Source organism: Aotus nancymaae, unplaced genomic scaffold (genome assembly GCF_030222135.1).
Source record: "Aotus nancymaae isolate 86718 unplaced genomic scaffold, 86718_ANA_hifiasm-v0.15.2.pri h1tg000011l, whole genome shotgun sequence".
Classification (NCBI taxonomy): domain Eukaryota; kingdom Metazoa; phylum Chordata; class Mammalia; order Primates; family Aotidae; genus Aotus; species Aotus nancymaae.
Window position 1 is genome coordinate 71,636,930 of NW_026988422.1, and position 20,355 is coordinate 71,657,284.

The 20,355-nt window shown below is 44.1% G+C and overlaps 1 protein-coding gene across 1 annotated transcript in view; it reads right to left on the minus strand.

Annotated features, from left to right (window-relative positions):
• The window catches only part of KCNK10 (potassium two pore domain channel subfamily K member 10), a 135,306-nt gene that overhangs the window by 54,680 nt on the left and 60,271 nt on the right, over positions 1–20,355 (minus strand). The window contains exon 3 of the mRNA XM_012476907.2: positions 1,304–1,421. Coding sequence (XP_012332330.1) covers positions 1,304–1,421 — 118 coding nt within the window. The remainder of the gene's footprint in view (positions 1–1,303; positions 1,422–20,355) is intronic.

A 20,355-nucleotide genomic window follows, 5' to 3' on the forward strand; every position in this document is an offset into this window, starting at 1 on the left:
AGCTGAGAGCCAAGAGTTATCATTTAAAGCTGGCAAATCATATAAGAGAAACATAAGTACATTTAATCATTTAAAAGGTGACGTTCACTAAAATTTTGTGTTGGAAAAAGAGAGAGGAGATATCATCACCCATTATAGGGATCGAATACGTATTGGTTAACAAATAGAACACTAAGATTATTATATGCTATTCTACTTATAAAGTTAGCCCCTAGGCCAGGTGTAATGGTTCATATCTTCAATCTCAACACTTTGGGAGGCCAAGGTGGGTGGATCACTTGAGGTCAGGAGTTCAAGACCATCCTGGCTAACACAGTGAAACCCTGTCTCTACTAAAAATATGAAACTTAGCCAGGCATGGTGGCAGGTGGCATAATCCCAGCTACTCGGGAGGCTGATGCAAGAGAATTGCTTGAACCCAGGAGGCAGAGGTCGCAGTGAGCCGAGATCACACCACTGCATTGCAGCCTGGGCGACAAGAGTGAAACTCCATCTCAATAAATAAATAAATGAAGTTAACCCCTAAGATAAAAATGCAAAACTCTATAAGTGTTACAAAAAAAACACACACACACAAATAAAATAAGACAAAGACTGATACAGGAAAGAAGTCCTCACAGTTCATTCTAGGATCAGTTGCAAAAAGCACTTATCTAGTCAAAATAATGCAGATGTTTCACTTCTATCTAATTAAAATTGGGAAGACAGGAGGACAGGAAAAGAGCCCTTCTGCGGTGGGGCAGGGAGGAAGAAAGAGAACTAACTCCTCATCTTCCACAATAGGAAGTCAAAAAAAATGCCCAAAGCTGAAAATTGCAGAAGTAGTACAAGCATGATATTTAAAGACATGGGGATGAACGCTAAAATCAACAATCAAAACAGATGAAAGTGACAGTCTCTGGGAGGGTAAGAAAAGGTGAGAGGGTTAGAATGTGACTGTTTTTTATAACAAACTTCGTAGTACATTTTGGTTCTTTACTCTGTAACTTTAATAAGAAGTATAATTTTTCAAATGGAAGTTGAGCTCAAATGAGTAATCCAAGTTCAACCAACCAACTCATATTTTCCATTCTAACCTTTTCATTAGGTTCGCTAGCCTTTCATTCTGGACAAAGAGATACTTCATTCTGCTTTGGCTTTTGTTGGAAGCCACCACAATGACTGCGTTAATTTAAATGACAGTGTTTCATAAGCCTCCTCTGAACCTCAAACTATAGTGTATGAGATGAGGACAAAACCCTGACTAAGCGCCCTTACTCAAGATGACCTGCAGAGGAAGAGGTATTAGCAAACGAATGGGTACCTATGGTGGTGATGACAGTTCCAGCAAAGAAAAAGGCACTGCCGAGGTCCCAGTGGCTGCTGTTGTTGGAAGAGTTTCCTATTGGACTGACTCCCGCATTGTCAGCATCAAGGGCATGCTGCAAAAAAAGGGAAAAAGCACAAGACTCAGTTCAAAAGTTGTTTTTTAAAAAAGAAAAGAAAGGTTCCAGTAAATTATCCCCCTGCTCAAGAACCTGCAATGATTTAAAAAGAACTGGTTAAGTGGATGAGGGTAACGTCCCAAAGCAAAATACTATGCACCTAGGTGTGAACATTAGAAAATTAGTGTTAAGTGGGGGGTGGGAAACACTAGGATATAGAATATGGTGACATTCATAGAAAGCTGGCAGGTATGGGGTGGCCCAGATTATGCAAAAGGCATACAAGTTGCTGTGCATACACATACACACACACACACACACACACACACACACACACAAATGTCTAGAAAAATGTTCACCCAAAGTGGGCATTTCTGCAAGGCAGGATTTTGGTTGCTTTTTCACTCTTTTCTGCCTTGTAAGAATGTTTTATATTGAGCTTGTTTCAACAGAGCAGGAGTTAAGAGCCATCCCGGCTGTGCCCGTTATTAACTTCGGAACCTTGGGTAAGTTATTCGAACCTCTCTAAGCCTAGTTTCCTCATTTGAAAACTATAGACAATACCTTCCCCACAGGGTTGTTGTGAGGATTAAATGAGATGGTCCAAGTAACACCCTTAGCCCAATGTCTGCCACCCAGTTAGGGTTTAACAAACAGTAGCCAATTTCATGATTGTCCTTTCACTCTCCCCTACCCCACACCACACACACACATTGTTCTTTTTAAAAATAAGCTACGATGACTCCTCAATGATTACTGAATTTGGAATTCCATACACCTTAAAATTTCCAACAAACTGGCCACAATGCTGACTCATTTTCATCTCACACTGCTATAAATTCCCCACTCTGGGCAGGACACGCCAGGAGATGTTCCCTGTTCTGATGTACCTGTACCCTCCCACAAACAGTGCACATCCTCCTGGGTCTAATTCGAGCCCTGCTTCTTCCAGGAGACTTAGTCTATGCATCACTGGTTCACAGTTGCCTCCTTCCCCAAGTTCATACTTCAGCAACAATTAAATATACTGATGAAAATCCCTCCCTAGCCTCATCATGAGCAGGATACGGTGAAAAACTCCATAGCAGTTCTTCCTGAGCTGGCCCCTGCCATCCTCTTTCAAGCCAGGGGAAAAGGTAGGACACGGTGTCATGGCAGCCCAGCTCCATGCTGTTCACACAGGTGAGCTGGGATAGAAAAGCAACAGGTGAAAACCTTGGAGAAGAGGTAACAGACATAGGAGCTGCTTCTAGAACAACAAACAGAGACTCTGTTCCTTGGGCAAACCTAACTCTAGGTAGGGAGAGCAAGATACAAATACTGAAATGTAATTACATTTATCCTAAATACTGCCCATGGCATAGAGTGGTTGTCGCAAATCAGATTACAACTGAAAAAGTCAATCATCGTTACTTTTTGCCTTCTTTAATCTGGGTTATTTCAAACACTCTGGATGGACCAGGGGATCAACAACCTTTTCCATAAAGGGCCAGATAGTAAATATTTTAGCCTTGGTGGGACACATATGGTCTCTGTTGTATATTTTTCTTTCCTTTTTTTTTTTAAATAATCGTTTTAAAATATGCAAAAATGATTTTCAGCTCAGGGGTTGTACAAAAAGGGGCTGCGAGCTAGATTTGGTAGACTCACAGGCAACTGACTGGACTATACAGGGGAAAAAGGCACCTTCTGTCAAGTTCTTAATCTATTCTTTTCTGCCTTTAAGAGAACATGGAATATTATGCAAGGCCACAGCCGGCCACTATTTCTAACAAACCCTGGCACCCTAGAATTTAAAATCTGGCTGCATGACATGTGTACACACTGTCTTTGCATAAATCAGCCTAATTGACAATGGTCACATAATCATCAGAGGTATATTCCTCTCTGCTCTTGTGGGGAGACAGATGGTGAGTCCTTTCCACTGGTAACATCTCCATTTTAACTGTGCTGTATGAGTACCATCAGACCAAGCCACAAAGCTTTCACCAGGGTTTCTATCTTCATTATCTATTCAGCTCTGATGAGCCCACTTGGAAATAACACCACAGGGAGATCTCTAGGCTTCAGTCACTTAGGTTGCCTCAAATCATACCATCAGCACCTAATATTTACAACTCCTATCAAGCTGTGAAGAGAGGTTAGGCTCACAGAAGTCTCCCTGGGCTGAGAATTCCACATAAACGTCATAAGCAAACCCAGCATAGCACACAGAAATACAGATTTGCACGTAAGACAAACGGGGATGATGTTGATTTGTCTCATCAAAAAGTCTGAAGATTCCTTTTCAAGTTTCATTTTTCTTGAATTATGCAATTTATAAATATTTAATGTTTACCTATGTAACCCTCAAGAAAGTGTTTATCAGTTGAAAGGAAAAGGAAACTAACATTTGTTAAGTGCCTGTCTCTCGCCAAGAGCATTCTGTTTTATCCTTTCTACAAGCTGTGTATGATTCCATTCTATTCTTTCCACAACTCACAATAAAGTAGTATTATCCCCCACCTTAGAGATGGGGAAACAGGCTCAGGAAACTTAAGGAACTTGTCCTGGGTCACCCAGCCGGGAAGTGGAGAGACCAGGATTCAACCCTGTCTGGCCCAAAGCAGATGGTTTTGGCTTTCCTCTAACTTTGGTACCCAGAATGCACGCCACCTCCCCCACTTCCATCCTCACCTCCAGACAGATGAGGAAGGAGGACAGCCATTGTCTCAGAATTTAGGCAGAAGAGACCTTACAAGGGATCATTTCTAATTAGTCTACTTCCTTGAACATGCAAATGGAGACACCAAACTTCATTTGGCTGTTGAAGCTGATTAGAGATGAGTCACTCTGCATTCAAATAAAATTAGAGAATAAATTAATTAAAGTGGAAAAAGGCTGACTTTTATACCCAAAAAGGGAGGGATCAGAGAAAAGGGAGAAGGCCTGAAAAAGGAGGACAAGAGAAATACAGTGAGAAAAAGAGGTGTCAATTGACACATGGGAAATTCAGGCTCAGTAGCGGCAATGCCCGGGGCTTTGAAGGGCAACTCCATCTAGTATCCAATTTCAACTGAGTTCTATCTGTGATGTCAATTCCTCTCTCCCTGCCAAATCGCCAGTAAAATGGGCAACGCACCTAAATGCCTTGGGGAAGCAGTTTTGTGGAAATTATACATAAGGGTTGTTATGGACACAGTAGGGCCACTGATGCTCTGAACTAACTCCTCAAGAGCAAGACTCAATGAGAAGAAGAAAAAAAAGCTCTCCCACAAGTCACCGAACTTCTTGTAAGGCTTTAGAAAACCCCAAGACTGAGAATGACACTTGATTTTCTATCTGATTTTTATGGCTCTGAAAATCTCTGGCAAACAACCAGAATTCAAACGAATCAGCAAACTTGGGTTATAACTGACTGTTACCACTTGAATTGGCAACATCATTTTTAACTCAATAATAACAATTCTAATTGAGTTTCTAGTTCTAATTTCTATTAATTTTCTAAAGTATTTTCTGATCATCTTAATTGTTTGAGCTCAGGTAAAACATTTTAAAATTAATTGCATTTGCTTTTAAGATTTTACTCTGCATTCAGGCTGCAGAAGTGAATGGAGAGCAGCCCATTAGGAATCTATGAGCATACAGATGGTGAAATGACACAACTGTGCTCTGTACATTTAACTCAAAAGATGTTACAGGGTAGAGGTTCAACCAATGTTATTCAGTAATTTCAGACTCAATGAGAATCATTTGTTCACTTACAAGTTCAACCATTATCAATTTCAGAGAGATCTTATTAAGATCAAAAAAATATACACAGATAGATAATTCAATAGAAGTAGACAGATAATTAGATACGGAGGATACTGTAGATAAAAAGGCATTACTTTAAATTTTAATTCCATTCCTTCTTGGGTTTCCTTTTTAGCCTCTAAGCTGGAATTTCCAGCACTCACCTATCTACCCAGTAAATGACCCAGGAGTGAATGTTTTAAGTCAACAATAAATAAATGAACAAACTAAAATAATAAATTTAGATATATTTTCTTCCCAGAGGTGTAAGAGGAAAATATTTTACTTTTTTCTAAAATTAGACAAACACAAAAGCAACTCAACAACGACAACAAAATAATAATGATTTATTTCTTTTAAAAAGGGGTGAAGAGCTGACTTGAAAGAGGGCAAGATCTAAAAGATTCTGTGCCCCTTTCTCTCCCTTGTCCTCCCTCCCCACACCAGGCATTAGGACTACCTGACATGCCTAACAGAGAAACTGCAACCTCTCACAAAGTGAGGCGGGTCTGTAGCTGATGCACAGAAAGAGAAGACAAGGAGGTAACTGGACCCTTCACAGGACCCCCCACCAGTTTCCTCCCATCAGGCAATGCCAGCTACATGAATCACTGCTCCAGACAGCACGCGATATCATCATGAGCGTTAGTGCTGCACTGGGATGAATGATGGCCCGCAGGGGACCACTAACTGTCTGTGGCTTTTCTCCTGTGATCTGTGCACTCAGTGAGATCATCTGTTTCTCTGTTTCCTTATGTGCCACCAAAAAGAAAGACAAACAAAGGTGCAGCAGTAATCTCTCGGCTTGTCTCATATTGGCTGAAGAATACAACAGATTCGCGCCCTATGCATGGACGCCAATAGCTAGGTGACCAGTTGATCTATTGTCCAAAGCAGGGAACTTGCAAACAGAAAGGTAGCTCTGTTCACAACTATGCTGGGACCACGGGACAGGTGCAACCCAGGATGCATGGTCATTTTACTAACAGACTGTCTCTCGAGGAAGAACTTCATCTGCGGGCTGCATACACAATGTTCTTACTCCCTACATGGCACAGGCAGCAAAGGGATTATGAATTGGAGATTCAGCCAGGGATTGAGGCAGGGTAAGGGCATGAGTGTGGAAAGTGGCTTCTGAAGTGTATTAAAAGTGAGCCTATTCCAGCCATTAGCAGTTGGAAGGAAAGCCACAAGCCCTGTGAGAAAGGCAACTGGCAGACCACATTCATTACCACTCAAAAATGCCCCTAATGATTCAAAACCCCAGCAGCAGGGCAGCAACATCTCCACCCACCTCCTCACACATTTGTGGCGGAAGAGCCTCGGGTTTGAAGTGGAAAGACAATATTTAATTTGCTTGCCACAATTCTTTCTCCTGCTTCAGAAGTATTTCAAATATAAATATTCCACAGCCACAGAAGTGAATATTCTATGGCTTGGGGAAGGGCAACTTTACATCCAAGGGCAAGGTGAGTTCATGACATTTCAAGCAACTATGGGAGGGTCTTAGGGAGGATTTCTGGGACCACACCTAGCGAGGCACTTTTGTGGCTGATTCAGAGATGTTTTGGCTTCGGTTCAGAGAGGGTGACAGTGGAAGCACCTCATACATTACTCTTGCAACAGGGAAAGTTCTTGGATAGAGCAGTAAATGTTCAGCCTCGCAAGTTGTTCAGCTTCTCTAAACCTCAGTTTCCTCATCTATAAAATGAGGGACTAACACTTTCCATGAAGGGTTGTTGTCAGAGTTGTTTAAAAATGAACATAAGACTTCAGGCACTGTGCCTAGTCATTTCTTATTTAGGAGTATTAGTAATAGGAATCCTTTTGGAGTACTTCTGACCATAGACTAACTCAGCCCTGAGGACCTAGTATGATGGGCAACACTGCTGCCCCCAGGGGACTCATGACACGGAGAACAGTAACTCCGTGTGTACAGCACACATCTGGTACGCAGCAAAGCTAGCCAACGATGCTCTCAGAATTGTCAACAGGGCGTTCACCATCCTGAACTCTGCAAAGGCAGCTTCTTGCCACCTCGAGTTCCTTTCTTTCTCTGTCTCAGATGCACAGCTTCCCACCTGTGGGAAGCTCAGGCTGGCTCACACCCAGCCTGGGTCACCCAACGATCTGCAATAGGGCGAGGAGAAGAGAATGTGGGCTGACGCACGTGTGCCTTTACCTCCCACCCAGACAGACAGTCAACATGGCAGTCAGGCCCGGGCTGACCTGAGTGGACACATCCCAATCGAATGGCCTTCCTAACTGCCACACCGCCTCCATCTCAGAGTCCCTCACTAAAAGCAGACCAGACCATGAAAACGCAAAGAAAGAGGCACCTTCAGTAAGGTGGTGGATATTATAATGGCGTGTATTTTCCTACTGCTCTAAGTATCCGGTTATGTGCAAATATTAGCATTTCTTCAGGAGTCCTCAGGGAGACAGGCAGCAAGTTTTCATCGGAACTTTACAGCTTGGTTATAAATCTAAAGTGGTGGCCACTGGCAGAAAGGACAGGGCAAGTGGAGAATCTGTTTGAAGAAGAGGAGAGAGAAACCCAGGATGGGCTAGCATGCGTGCTCATAGCGTATGGTCTTAGACACGCTAGCTTTTTTTGCTACCACAGGTTAATCTCTTACAATGGGGATTTCTGAGACTCAATTCATTAGAACCTTGGATATTCACTAATGACTAATCTATCTAAATATTATCTTATGAGACCAAGTCATATTTGGGGGTGCTCTTATACCTTCCAAATTGTGCCTTATGGTGGAGAATTCATTTCCTCTCTCTATCTTTGACTATACGGAAGGATGAAATAAGATAAATTTTAAGCCATGAGGAATGTATCAAGTCCACTGAGGAAGGAAGGAGAGATGTGTATACTTTGATATGATCAATAAACTTTCAGACCAACAAGCTGCCACTCTTTCATCTCAGTTTGGACTCACACTCGACAGGCTGAATAACAAATTTGCCAAGTGATGTTGAAAAATTGCCCTGGTCCTGAGGATAGTGTTTGATATATGCCTTGCTATCTCTGTACTTGAGATTACGCCCATTAAAGATGGGTCTACCCAATTTCTATAAAAAAAAAAAAACTGCTGGACTACAAAAGCAACCAAAGGAATTCTGATTCATTACACTGTGCACTAATGGTCATTGTCATTGCACTGAACAGAGCCTGAAATTTAATATTTAGAAGATTAACGACATGAAAAGGAGAGGCTTCTGCTGTCTTGTTTTTATTGTAGCTATTTACTTGGGGCTCTTTATTGCTTTTGAGTGCTCAGTATTAATCACAGATTAAGATTTCATTTCCAGCTGGGCATGGTAGCTCGCGCCAGTAATCCCCACACTTTGGGTAGCTAAGGAGGATTGCTTGAGCCCAGGAGTTCAAGATCAGCCTGAGCAACACAGCAAAATCCCATCTCTACAAAAATTAGCCAGGTATAGTAGTGTATGCCTATAGTCCCAGCCACTCAGGAGGCTCAGGTAGGAGGATTGTTTGAGCCCAGGAGGTGGAGGCTGCAGTAAGCCACGATCATGCTACTATACTCCAGCCTGGGTGACAGAGCAAGATTCTGTATCAAAAAATCATTTTCTGTGCCTCCTTAGAGAATGGGTCACCATCTCTCCTATGAGCATAATTTGATAAGAGGAGAAACAAGGAAGTGGAAACAACGCTAGAAACTACAGGGAAAGTTCTAGAATACTCCTAAAATTAATCATAGCTGCCAGCACTTGCAGTGTGCTAGACTCTGCCTTCTTATCCTATTTAGTCCTCACGAAACCCTGTCATTGTCGACTCTATTACTATTCCCATTTTACAAGCGAGACAGCAGAAAATAGAAGTAACTTATCCACAGTTATAGTAGTTAGGAAAGTGTCGGAGTTGAGACTGGTTAAAAGTCCTCTCTTCTAACTCTAGCCTCCTATCTCCCACAAATAGTTCTCTTGTAAACATTTTTCTAAAGCTCATCTGTCATGTCAACCTTCTTCTAACTAAAAAAAAGGACAGTTTTAGAGAAGTCATAATTTGTATTTCTCATCTCCATTTTTTTAAAAAACAAAAGGTTAAACACTCACTCAGTAAAGTTAAGCTGTACCAGCAGGCCCATTTCCATAGAGAAGGAAGGAAAAATAAATGTTCCCAATATAAATTGATAAACTACTCTTAATTGCAGACCTGAATGATAACCCATGGACACTGGTTTTAGATAGAAAAGAGTGATCCAGCCTCAACACCTTATGTTAAGACACAAAGCCCTGTCACTCTAAAGGACAACCAGGAAGTAATCATGACTCTCTGCAGTTGACTCACAGGTGAATGAAGGTCCTCTTGGGGGTCCCATAGGTTGAGTCAGACTCCTGCTTTGTGACTAAGGAGCTGAGTGTTTCCTTGTCTTCCAGAAGCAATCATACTGGGCTGTAACTATCCTCTAGAGTACAGCATCATGGCTAAAAAGCATGGATCCTAGAGCCAGATTGCCTTGGCTGGGTCACTGTTCCACCTCTCACTTACATTTGGGCAAGTTATTTAACTTCTCTGTGCCTCATTTTCTTACCCCATTTCCTAGGATCACTGTAAAATTTAAATGAGTGACTATACATAAAGCATTTAGAGCAGTTCCTGTCCGCAGTAAGCACAGTGCCAGTATTGGCTAGCGATATAATTCATGTGAACTTCAAACTCCTTGAGGACAGGGTGAAGGCATCTTGCATTTTTCATTATTTTTTAATCACTAGGGCCAAACACAGCACCTGCTTCATGATAAATACTAAGTAAATATTAGTCACATAAATGAAAACATTTTACTGTGATAAGTAATAAGAGCAATTGTAGGAACCACACACCATCAAAATCTCATTATTCCATAATGTACACAGCCACACTTTGAAGGAGAACAAATACATGCACATTTGTATAGAAATGTAGTCACAGGAGCATTCACTTCTGGGTTTGGGTTTTATTTTTATGGGAGGTTTTTTTTAGCACATTGAATTCTCATTTGCAAATTCGTTTTCCAGTGGCATGCCAATTTCCATTACCTCTTTAATTTCTGGCTTAAAAGCTTTAGATCTCCTTCACTAAACAGTGATGAAATCAATAACCCCAGGGATAGAAACAATAATAATAATGACCTGGAGGCTTGTAGAGACAGACTGGGGGCTGCAGGCCTGATCTTGCACACATTGAAGCATCTTCTGTGTGACTGCTTTACTGGTGAAAGGGCAGCTCTTCTGAATTCAAAGCAATAGCCAGGAAGAGTCACTTCAACTCAGAGTTGAGCCCTTGGGCTCAAAGAACCGGAACCTGCACTCTCCAGACCAGAGGTCATCTGCTGCCTGAACTGCTTCCTAAACTTCCTGGACAAAAGGCTGCTTGAAATAGGGGATGATCCAGCGCAAAGAGAAGGCTGCTCTGGATCTGCACTCTGAAGTCACAACAAGGATTTCCAAGAACATCTCAGGTGCTGTGCTTTCCGACAAACTGCTTTCCTAAAAAGGCTTATGTCCCTAAACATGTAAATATGTAAAGCTTTGACGGCTATGGATACCAAGGGAATCTGTTCATGCATAAAGAAGACAAAAAGGTGAGTTTTTGTCTTAGCTGGGCGTGGTGGCATGCACCTCTAGTCCCAGCTTCTCAGGAGGCTGAGAGAGGAGAATCACTTGAATCCAGGAGGCGGACCCAGAGAAGTACTATTGACAACCAGACCAAAAAGAAAGGACTTGTATAATACAGAAACAGAATTTTTTGCTTTCCTTCTGTGAAGGTTCTAAATGAAAGGTTCTTGGTCTTCAAAGCAGATACAAAGAGCACCATTCCTTCTTCCTCAAGCCTTTGGCATCTTCTGTTGGCCAACCACTGTGCCAGGCAGAAGGGATTTACTGATAAAAGACACAGACTCAACTTCAAAGAGCTCACAGTCATGGGAAGGGGAAAGAGAAAAGTGAAAGTCACCCAAGAGAGTCTAGCGAGTATAGTGTAGGGCAAATGGGGTCAAGCAGGACATGACCCAACATAAAGGTCCCATAAAGGCTTCCCCTCAAGAGTTGAGTTTTGGCACCACTGAGGACAATTCAGGTCAGAAATCCAGAGCAAAACACTTAGCAGAGTGCCACAGTTGTCACTCCATAAATGTTTAGTTATTGAATTAATGAATGAATAACTTAAAACCCTCTGGGTTTATATGAAGGAACAAAGTGGTAATGTACTGATTGACCAGATCACACACCCCGTTGCTGAAAATATAGCTGTAAGCTTTAGGGTGCTCTGAAGATAAAATCCAAAGTCAGCCCCTGCGTGGTTTGGCTCCTGCCTGTCTCCAGCCAAACTGCTTTCTAAGTTCCCTTTGCTAAACGCCCTTTGGGCACATTTGCTCACTTCTCTCAAGTCCTCAGCCACACAGCTTGCTTCCCTTCATCCAGGGCCTCAACACCACCTCCTCCGCCTGGAATGCCTGTCCTACGAAATCAGTTCTCCTCTTCAGGTGTCCCATAGCTCTAGCTCCCTCTCCTTTGCAACTCTCATCTGGGTTATAGTTACAATTATTTGTGTAATAACACCCATAAGGTTTGCCTCTCCCACTGTCTATAAGTAGGGTCACCATATATTTTATCTTTCAAACCAAGACACTTTTTTTTTTTAATAGAGACAGGGTTTTGCCATGTTGCCCAGGCTGGTCTCAAACTCCTGAGCTCAAGCGATCTGCCCGCCTCAGCCTCCGAAAGTGCTGGGATGATAGGCATGAGGCTGAGGTGGGCAGATCAGCTGAAGTCAGAAGTTTGAGACTAGCCTGGACAACCTGGTGAAACCCTGTCTCTACTAAAAATACAAAAATTAGCTGGGTGTGGTGAAGCAAGCCTGTAATCCCAGCCACTCTGGAGGCTGAAGCAGGAGAATCATTTGAATCCGAGAGGCAGAAGTTGCAGTGAGCTGAGATCTCACCATTGCCCTCCAGCCTGGGCAACAGAGTGAGACTCCATCTCGGGGACAGAGAAGGGAATCCCAGAGAGGTCATAAAGTGAAAACCAATGGTAAAGTTCCTATTCACCAAAATAAAAAGTCACTGGACCAGTCAGAGAGAGAGAGAGAGAGAGAGAAAGCAATTTGGAAGAGACCCTCCAAAAGGCTCATGCTCCAGGCAGTTCCAGACCTAGCCCTTGCCAGGCAGATGAAAGCTCCGGGACTTTCTTCGACAGAGAAGCTATCATGAACAGACGGTGTCCCTTTCAGGGTGGAGAGACCTCTGGGGACTTCAGTAACTTGCTGGAGGCAAGGAGTGAAGTGAGCCAAGGAAGAAGCCAGCCTTCCAGGGAGTGAGGTCACCTGCTTACTCTGAGGGGATTAGACCAACCTACCCCCAGAAATGTTCTCCAGTGAGAGAGGAATGGACCCCTGGCGTTTGCTTTATGGCAAGGCACTTAGAATGAAAAATCCCACGTCCTTCCTGATAGGCGCCTCATCCAACAGTAAACCCCTCCTGTGAAATGTTACTCCCTTTAACAAGGCTGTGACCAGAAGAAATGGCAGCCATGGGACCACTTGAGCTCCAATGAAGACACTCAAAATCTTAAAACATCCAGCAATTCACATCCTGAGGAATGACTGCTGCAAATCATCATCCCTGCAAACTGAAGCATTCATTCCTCATTTCCCTGTCAGTCAGTGAAGGCTCCTCACGATTTTATTCTTTGAGGATCACAAAAGATGAATGTTTTATGGTTTTCTCCAAGACTAGCCAGTACAGGAGCCTCTAAGACAATTTCCCTGGGAACAGGGAGATAAGCAATTACAGCATGTGAGGATGTCAAAGATAAAGCCTTTCTTGGGACAGAGTGGCCGCCAAATCAAGTTCATGGAAACCTCAACTTTAAAAATAGATTTAATTCTACTGCCAAAGACATGCAAGTACTCCAGGTATAATTCTTTGCCTACAGTTCACTTTAGAGAAGAAAGACGGATGGAGGAAGGAAACAGTGTTTCCTGAGTGCTAGTGTCATGCTAGGCACTCCGCTAGGTTCACTCACTCCTCCCAGTCAGAATGAGGACTGTCTGAGCCCTGTAATATGAGGAGAGCCTTAGGTTTAGTGGGGTTAAGGGGCCAAGTCTATCTGATGTAAAGTCCATGTTCATTCCCCTTCTGACACACTCTTTCTTTGAAAATACAATATTCCCCACGTGGAGGGCTACAGCACTATGCCAGACAGCCCAGTTTTCTTGAATCATGTTTCCTTCTCCCTCCAGTCTTTTCCTTGGAGTAAAAGCTTTATGAAGAGGTCTACATGTTAGTGAAGGGATACTCACCACTGATGCACATGAGCAGTATGGCACAAAGGTTCAGTTGTGTGGGCTCTGGAGTCTGGCTTCCTGGGGCTCGAATCCCAGTTTAATCACTTATTGGCTATCTGGACTTGGACAAGTTATTTAAGTCCTTGGGGTTTATTTGCTCATCCATAAAACGAGATGATGATGATAGAACCTACTTCGGACTGGGCATGGTGGCTCAAACCTGTAATCCCAGCACTCTGGGAGGCCAAGATGGGAGGATTGCTTGAGGCCAGTAGTTTCAGAGCAGCCTGAGCAACATAGTGACACACTGTCTCTACCAAAAAAAAAAAAATTAAAAATTAGCTGGGTCTGGTGTTATCCACCTGCAGTTCCACAAACAGACGGTGTCCATTTCACAGTGGAGAGGCCTCTGAGGACTCCAGTAACTTGCTGGAGGCAAGGACTGAAGTGAGACAGGGAAGAAGCCAGCCTTCCAGGGAGTGAAATAACCTGCTCACTATGAAGGGATTAGATCAACCTGGCCCCAGAAACGTTTTGAGAAGGCTGAGGCAGGAGAATTGCTTGAGCCTAGGAGTTTGAGGCTACAGTGAACCATACTGCACCACTGCACTCCAGCGTGGGTGACAGAGCAATACCCTGTTTAAAAAAAGGAGAAAAAAAAAAAAGAAAGAACCTACTTTGTAGGCTCCTTGCAAGAGTTAAATGAGCTAGAGGATTAAAGCACTTAGAACAGTCTAGAGAAAAGCAAACACCAGTAAGTGGTCGCTACATTTTATGATTACACCAGCTCTGCAGGAAGTTTCCCAGTTACAATCATCTGCACACTCCCTCACATCTCGGGGTAAGATTCTAGAGATGGACGCATCTTTTGTGTCCTTAAGAGCTGAACTGCTGGGCCGCAGCTCGGGTTAAGCAGCTTGCCCTAGGACATCAAACTCGGTCCGAGTGGAATTGGGATTAGCGTCATTGTCTCCTTTGTTCAGAAGGGTCCTAATTAAAGGGGCCTGGCCCTTCCCTTGAAGATCCACGTGCCTCATTAGGGTTTAATCACAGTCAGGCATTGGGGATATAAGCCCGCTCACTCAGTCTCACCTGGGAATCAATGGTCACTCCACTGGTCAGGCGACCTGCTCCTTCGAGGCTGCCTGAGCCGACTGGGTCCCTCAGGTTCTCTCAAGCTGTATCTCAAACCAATCAGAGAACTGGGGAGGACAGAGATCAGTGGAGCCGGCCCTAGTGTCTACTTAATAAATGTGAGCCTGCAAGTCCCCAGTAAGGCTTAGGATAAAGATGGCATTCTAGATGCCCACAGTAAACCCTCTGAATGGAATAGAAATTTGTTGGGCTGCTTCCCTGGGCTCGAGCCACGAAGACAAGCATCGTGGTGTAAGCAGCCCAGCCCAGCACTCGGGGAGTGACTTCTGTGAAGGGCACTCTGCACTTGAACAGCAGAAGTAACAAAAGGGCATTTCAGACACCTTCTTGTCTTTCCCTTAGCAGAACTCCAGAATGCACACCATTTAGGAGTTTTCTGGTTTCTGTTTTTCCTCCTTTCCTAACAAATAAGCAGCAGCAATAACCAGAGCTCAAAGTTATTGAGCTTCTTTTGTTTAATCCACAGACCACCCTAATAGGTGGACACTATTATCACAATCTCCATTTTACAAAAGAGCAGTGGAGGCCAGGGGCGACTATGATATTTGCCCAAGTCACACAGCTCTTTAAGTGGTACAGGATTTCACACAGGAAAATTAACTCCAGAGTCTCAGGGGTTACAGGCCAGGCAGGGATATGGAGCACAAAGTAGGCACCCCAGAAATCTTTGCTAAGTGAGGAATGAGTAATTTTCTTTTTTTTTTTATTTTTTATTTTTATTATACTTTAAGTTCTGAGGTACACGTGCAGATCCTGCAGGACTGTTACATAGGTACGCACTTGCCACGGTGCTTTGCTGCCTCCGTCTCCCCATCCCCTACATTAAGTACTTCTCCCAATGTTATCCCTCCCCAAATCCCCACTCCCTGCTATCCCTCCCCTAGCCCCCCAATCCCCCCCAACAGACCCCACTGTGTGATGTTCCCCTTCCTGTGTCCATGTGTTCTCATTGTTCAACACCCGCCTATGAGTGAGAACATGTGGTGTTTGGTTTTCTGTTCTTGCATCAGTTTGCTGAGAATGATGGTTTCCAGCTTCATCTATGTCCCTGCAAAGGACGTGAACTCATCCTTTTTTATGACTGCATAGTATTCCATGGTGTATATGTGCCAAGGAATGAGTAATTTTCAAGTTTTGTCAACTCTTTTTTTTTTTTTTTGAGACAGTTTTGCTCTTGTCAACAGGCTGGAGTGCAATGGTGTGATCTCGGCTCACTGCAACATCTGCTTCCCAGGTTCAAGCAATTCTCCCATCTCAGCCTCCTAAATAGCTGGGATTACAAGCACCCACCACCATGCCCAGCTGATTTTTACATTTTTAGTAGAGATGAGGTTCCATCATGTTGGCCAGGCTGGGTCCTATACTCCTGACCTCAGGTGATCCGCTCACCTTGGCCTCCCAAAGTGCTAGGATTATAGGAGTGAGCCACCATGCCCAGCATCAACTCTCTTCAATGTAGCATTTTCTCTATCTCTCAGCATCTCTCACCTGTGATGTTGCAAGATTCTAACTGGTCTTCCTTCTTCCAGTTTCTCCTTCCTCCAACCCAACTTCCTCATTGCTAAAAGGTTTTTTCAGCAGGCAATTTCCATCTTCCAAGCCTGGCTTAAAGCTTTCAGTGACTCTCGACATTCCACAACATAAAGGCCCTCTAGGCACCTCCTCAGTCCAGCTCCACGACCCCTTTCCCAGCCTCATTTCCATGTCCTCTCACACTTCTCAGTTCAAGCCATTCTGACCACTAGCAATGCCTCAGATCTGGCACTGATCAGTATAACGTTCTTATCACCACAAACTTGTAAGCATTTCCCCATGGGCCACATGCAAGCCATTGGGATACCCTCCAACCATGGCCTACCCAATGAGTCCCTCCCCGATTTCGTGTTTCTGTTCCAGTCATGGTAGTTCAGAGCCTGGGATATGTGGTCAGACTGCCTGGCACTAAACCCTGGATCTGCCACTTCTTTTTTTTTTTTTTTTTTTTTTTTTTTTTTTTTTTTTTCTGAACTCCTGACCTCAGTCTGCCTGCCTCGACCTCCCAAAGTGCTGGGATTACAGGCATGAGCCACTGTGCCTGGCCTACAGACGGCATTTAAAGCCACAGGATTGAATGAGATGCCAGGTGAAAGAAGGGCCCCACAAATGAAGCTGCGAGGCTCTTGGATATCTCAAAGTGGAGCTGAAGTGGGGAAATCAGCAGAGACTGAGAAGCAGCCAGAGAGAGAGGAGGAAACCCAGGGAGGGTGGCATCCAGGATTCAGAGAAACCACCGTTTCAAGGAGGATGTGGCTGTCTGTGTTCAGTGCAGCTGAGAGATCACATGAGATGAGGACAGAGAAATGCTGGCTGGGTTGGTAACATGCAAGTCAACTGCTGACCTTCAAGAGGGAGGTTTCAGTGGCATGGTGAGAACAGGAAGGCAGTGTGCATTGGGTTGAGAAGAAAATGGGAAATAAGGAACTAGAGGCAGTGACAACTCTTTTTAGAAGGTTCTCTGTAACAAGGAGCAGAGAAATAGGCCAGTAGGTGGAGAGGGGTGTGGACCAAGGACAAATTTAGTTCTGTGAACAACACTATTTTCATCTGAACGTGTACAGAGGGCTTTCTTGAGATAGGCACTATGTCTAGCACCTGTGTTTGGTCTTACCTAATCCTCACAACAGCCTTAAAAGAAAGATACTCTAATGGTGACCTTGAGCCATCAGCTCCTGCCGCCTCACTTCCTCATCTCTATGTGGGCATCAAAGACTATCCTCACAGAATAGCTGTGGGAACTAAAGGAGATAAGTAACCACAAAACAATCTCTGAGCTCTATTTGTCTCAATAGGGCTCCATTTTTTTTTTTTTTTTTTTTGACATCTTTCAGATAGCTCTATTCCAACAGATTGTAATGATTGGTTTACATGCCTCTTCCTCCAGTGCTTCTCCACCTACTAGCCTGTTAAATTGGATAATTCTTTGTGGGATGGGGGTCTCTGCTGTGCATTGTAGGATGTCTGGCAGCATCCCTGGCCTCCACCCACTAGATGTCCACAGCACCTCCCCAGAAGTAACAACCAAAAATGCTAGCGGCAACCATCCCCTCCCCGGTGGCCGCACCCCAGCCCATTAAGAACCACTGCTTGAAACTCTGAGCTCCCTGAATAATACTAAGAACACCAGCAGCAATAGTAGCAGCAATAATCCTTTTGTGAGCGCCTACCATGTGCCAAGCACGGTTCAAAGCCTTTCTCATGAATTCCTGCACTTAATCTTCTCAACACCCTGAGGCCACATTCTATTGATAAAGAAACAAGAGGTGACTAAGTGCTCAAGGTGTGTCTCCTTTTTTTCTTTTTCTTTTTCTTTTTTTTTTTTTTTTTGTTTTGTTTTGTTTTTTGAGACAGTCTCTCTCTGTTGCCTGGGCTGGAGTGCAATGGCACCGTATCAGCTCACTGCAACCTCCACCTCCTGGGTTCAAGCAATTCTCCTGCCTCAGCCTCCTGAGTAGCTGGGATTACAGTTTCACCACGCCTGGCTAATTTTTGTATTTTTAGTAAAGACAGGGTTCCACCATGTTAGCCAGGCTGGTCTCAAACTCCTGACCTCGTGATCCGCTGACCTTGTGATCCGCCAAACTCAGCCTCCCAAAGTGCTGGCATTACAGGTGTGAGCCACCGTGCCCAGCTGTATCTTCTTCTTTCTAGCCCAAACACCTGGCATGTTACCTGATACAGGAGGAGTTCAGCAGCAATTCTGAGAATGAGTGGATGGGTGGATAGATGAACGAATGACTAAATGAATGAATAGATGAGAATGCCCCCTCATAACAGCAAACCATCTTTCTTCACCTTTAGGGACAGTGGCCCATCACTCTCCTTTGTAGTCCCACGGTATCCCATAAAGGGGTTTTACTTATCCGAGAATCCCTCCCCACTATGCTCTAAGAGCTACGGCTCTTCTAGGTTATCCAGGCATTTGGGGGGCATCATGCTGTTCTGGGTACTCTATTTTTGTTATTGGTAGTATGAAGCACACCTTCCAGCTTGGCTTTATGAGGGGCTCGCTCAATCCAGCCAGGAGACATGATGAAATAAATACTTTCAATCTACTTTCTACCCAGCCGTCACTCCTTTCAGACTTAGGTAAGATAATCTTTCCAGTTTAGAACACAGCTCACTGAAAACCCTTCCAGATGTGAAGAGACTATTTTTAAGTACTGTGTTTCTTGCAATCACTATATACAGTGCTGCTCAGAGGCATAAAGTGTGAGAAAGCTCCCCGGTCTGTAAGAGTGGACACTTTCATCCTTGTGAAGGTATCAGCGAACTGAAAGGCAAAACTTAATGATTTGGTGCAATGATTTGACACAGTTTCAGCAGTTAAACCTGCTTAACTTATATTGTGAAAAAGTCTGTAGAAAAACACAAGCAGGAAACTGGAAGTCATAGTAGATGAAGACTTGAAAGCAACCCAGGTCCAGGACTGATGCTCAATGTGTATAGGGAGAAGAAACAGAAATGCTTCCTGATAGGCAGCCAGGAACTCTAATGATTTATTTATTGAGACGAGGTCTCACTCTGTTTCCCTGGCTGGAGTACTGTGGCACAATCACTGCTCACTGCAGCCTCACTTCTCCGGCTCAGGTGATCCTTCCACCTCAGCCTCCCAAGTAGCTGGGACTACAGGCGTGTGCCACCACACCCATCTAATTTTTGTACTTTTTGTACAAAAGGGTTTTGCCATGTTGTCCAGGCTGGTCTCAAACTCCTGGGCTCAAGCAATCCATCTGCCTAGGCCTCCCAAACTGCTGGGATCACCAGCAACGAGCCACCACACTGGCTATCTTACGCTTTTTGACTGCTAATATTCTGGAAAGTGTTTGATATGATTTGGATTTACGTCCCTGCCCAAATCTCACGTTGAATTATAATCCCCGGTGTTGGAGGAGGGGCCTGGAGGGTGGCGATTAGATCACAGAGGCAGATTTCCCCCTTGCTGTTCTTGTGATAGTGAGTGAGTTCTCATGAGATCTGTTTTTTTGTTTTTTGAGACAGAGTCATGCTCTGTCACCTAGGCTGGCATGCAGTCCAGTTCACTGCAACCTCCACCTCCTGTGTTCAAGCAATTCTCCTTCCTCAGCCGCCCTAGTAGCTGGGACCACAGGCGTGCACCACCATGCTCAGCTAATTTTTGTAATTTTAGTAGATGGGGTTTCACCATGTTGGCCAGGCTGGTCTTGAACTCCTGACCTCAGGTGATCCGCCCACCTCAGCCTTCCAAAGTGCTGGGATTACAGGCGTGAGCCACCGTGCCCAACAGAGATCTGGTTGTTTAAAAGTGTGTAGCACCTCTCCCTCTGCTCTCTCTTCCTCTTGCTCCAGCCATACAGGACATGCCTGCTTCCCCTTCGTCTTCCACTGTGATTGTAAGTTTCCTGAAGCCTCCCAAGCCATGCTTCCTATACAGCCTGCAGAACTGTGAGTCAATTAAACCTCTTTTCTTTATAAATTGCCCAGTCTCAGGTAGTTCTTTATAGCAATGCGAGAATGGACTAATACAACATTCAACATAAAGCACGTGTTTAAGAGAGACTGGAGCTTATTATAAACCAAGACCTACTTAAAGGGCCTGTAGACTATTTGGATGAGAGAGTGTACAGTCAGTCCAACCTTGCTTTGAATACCAGCTCAACCATTTCGGGGGCTGGAAAGTTACTCACC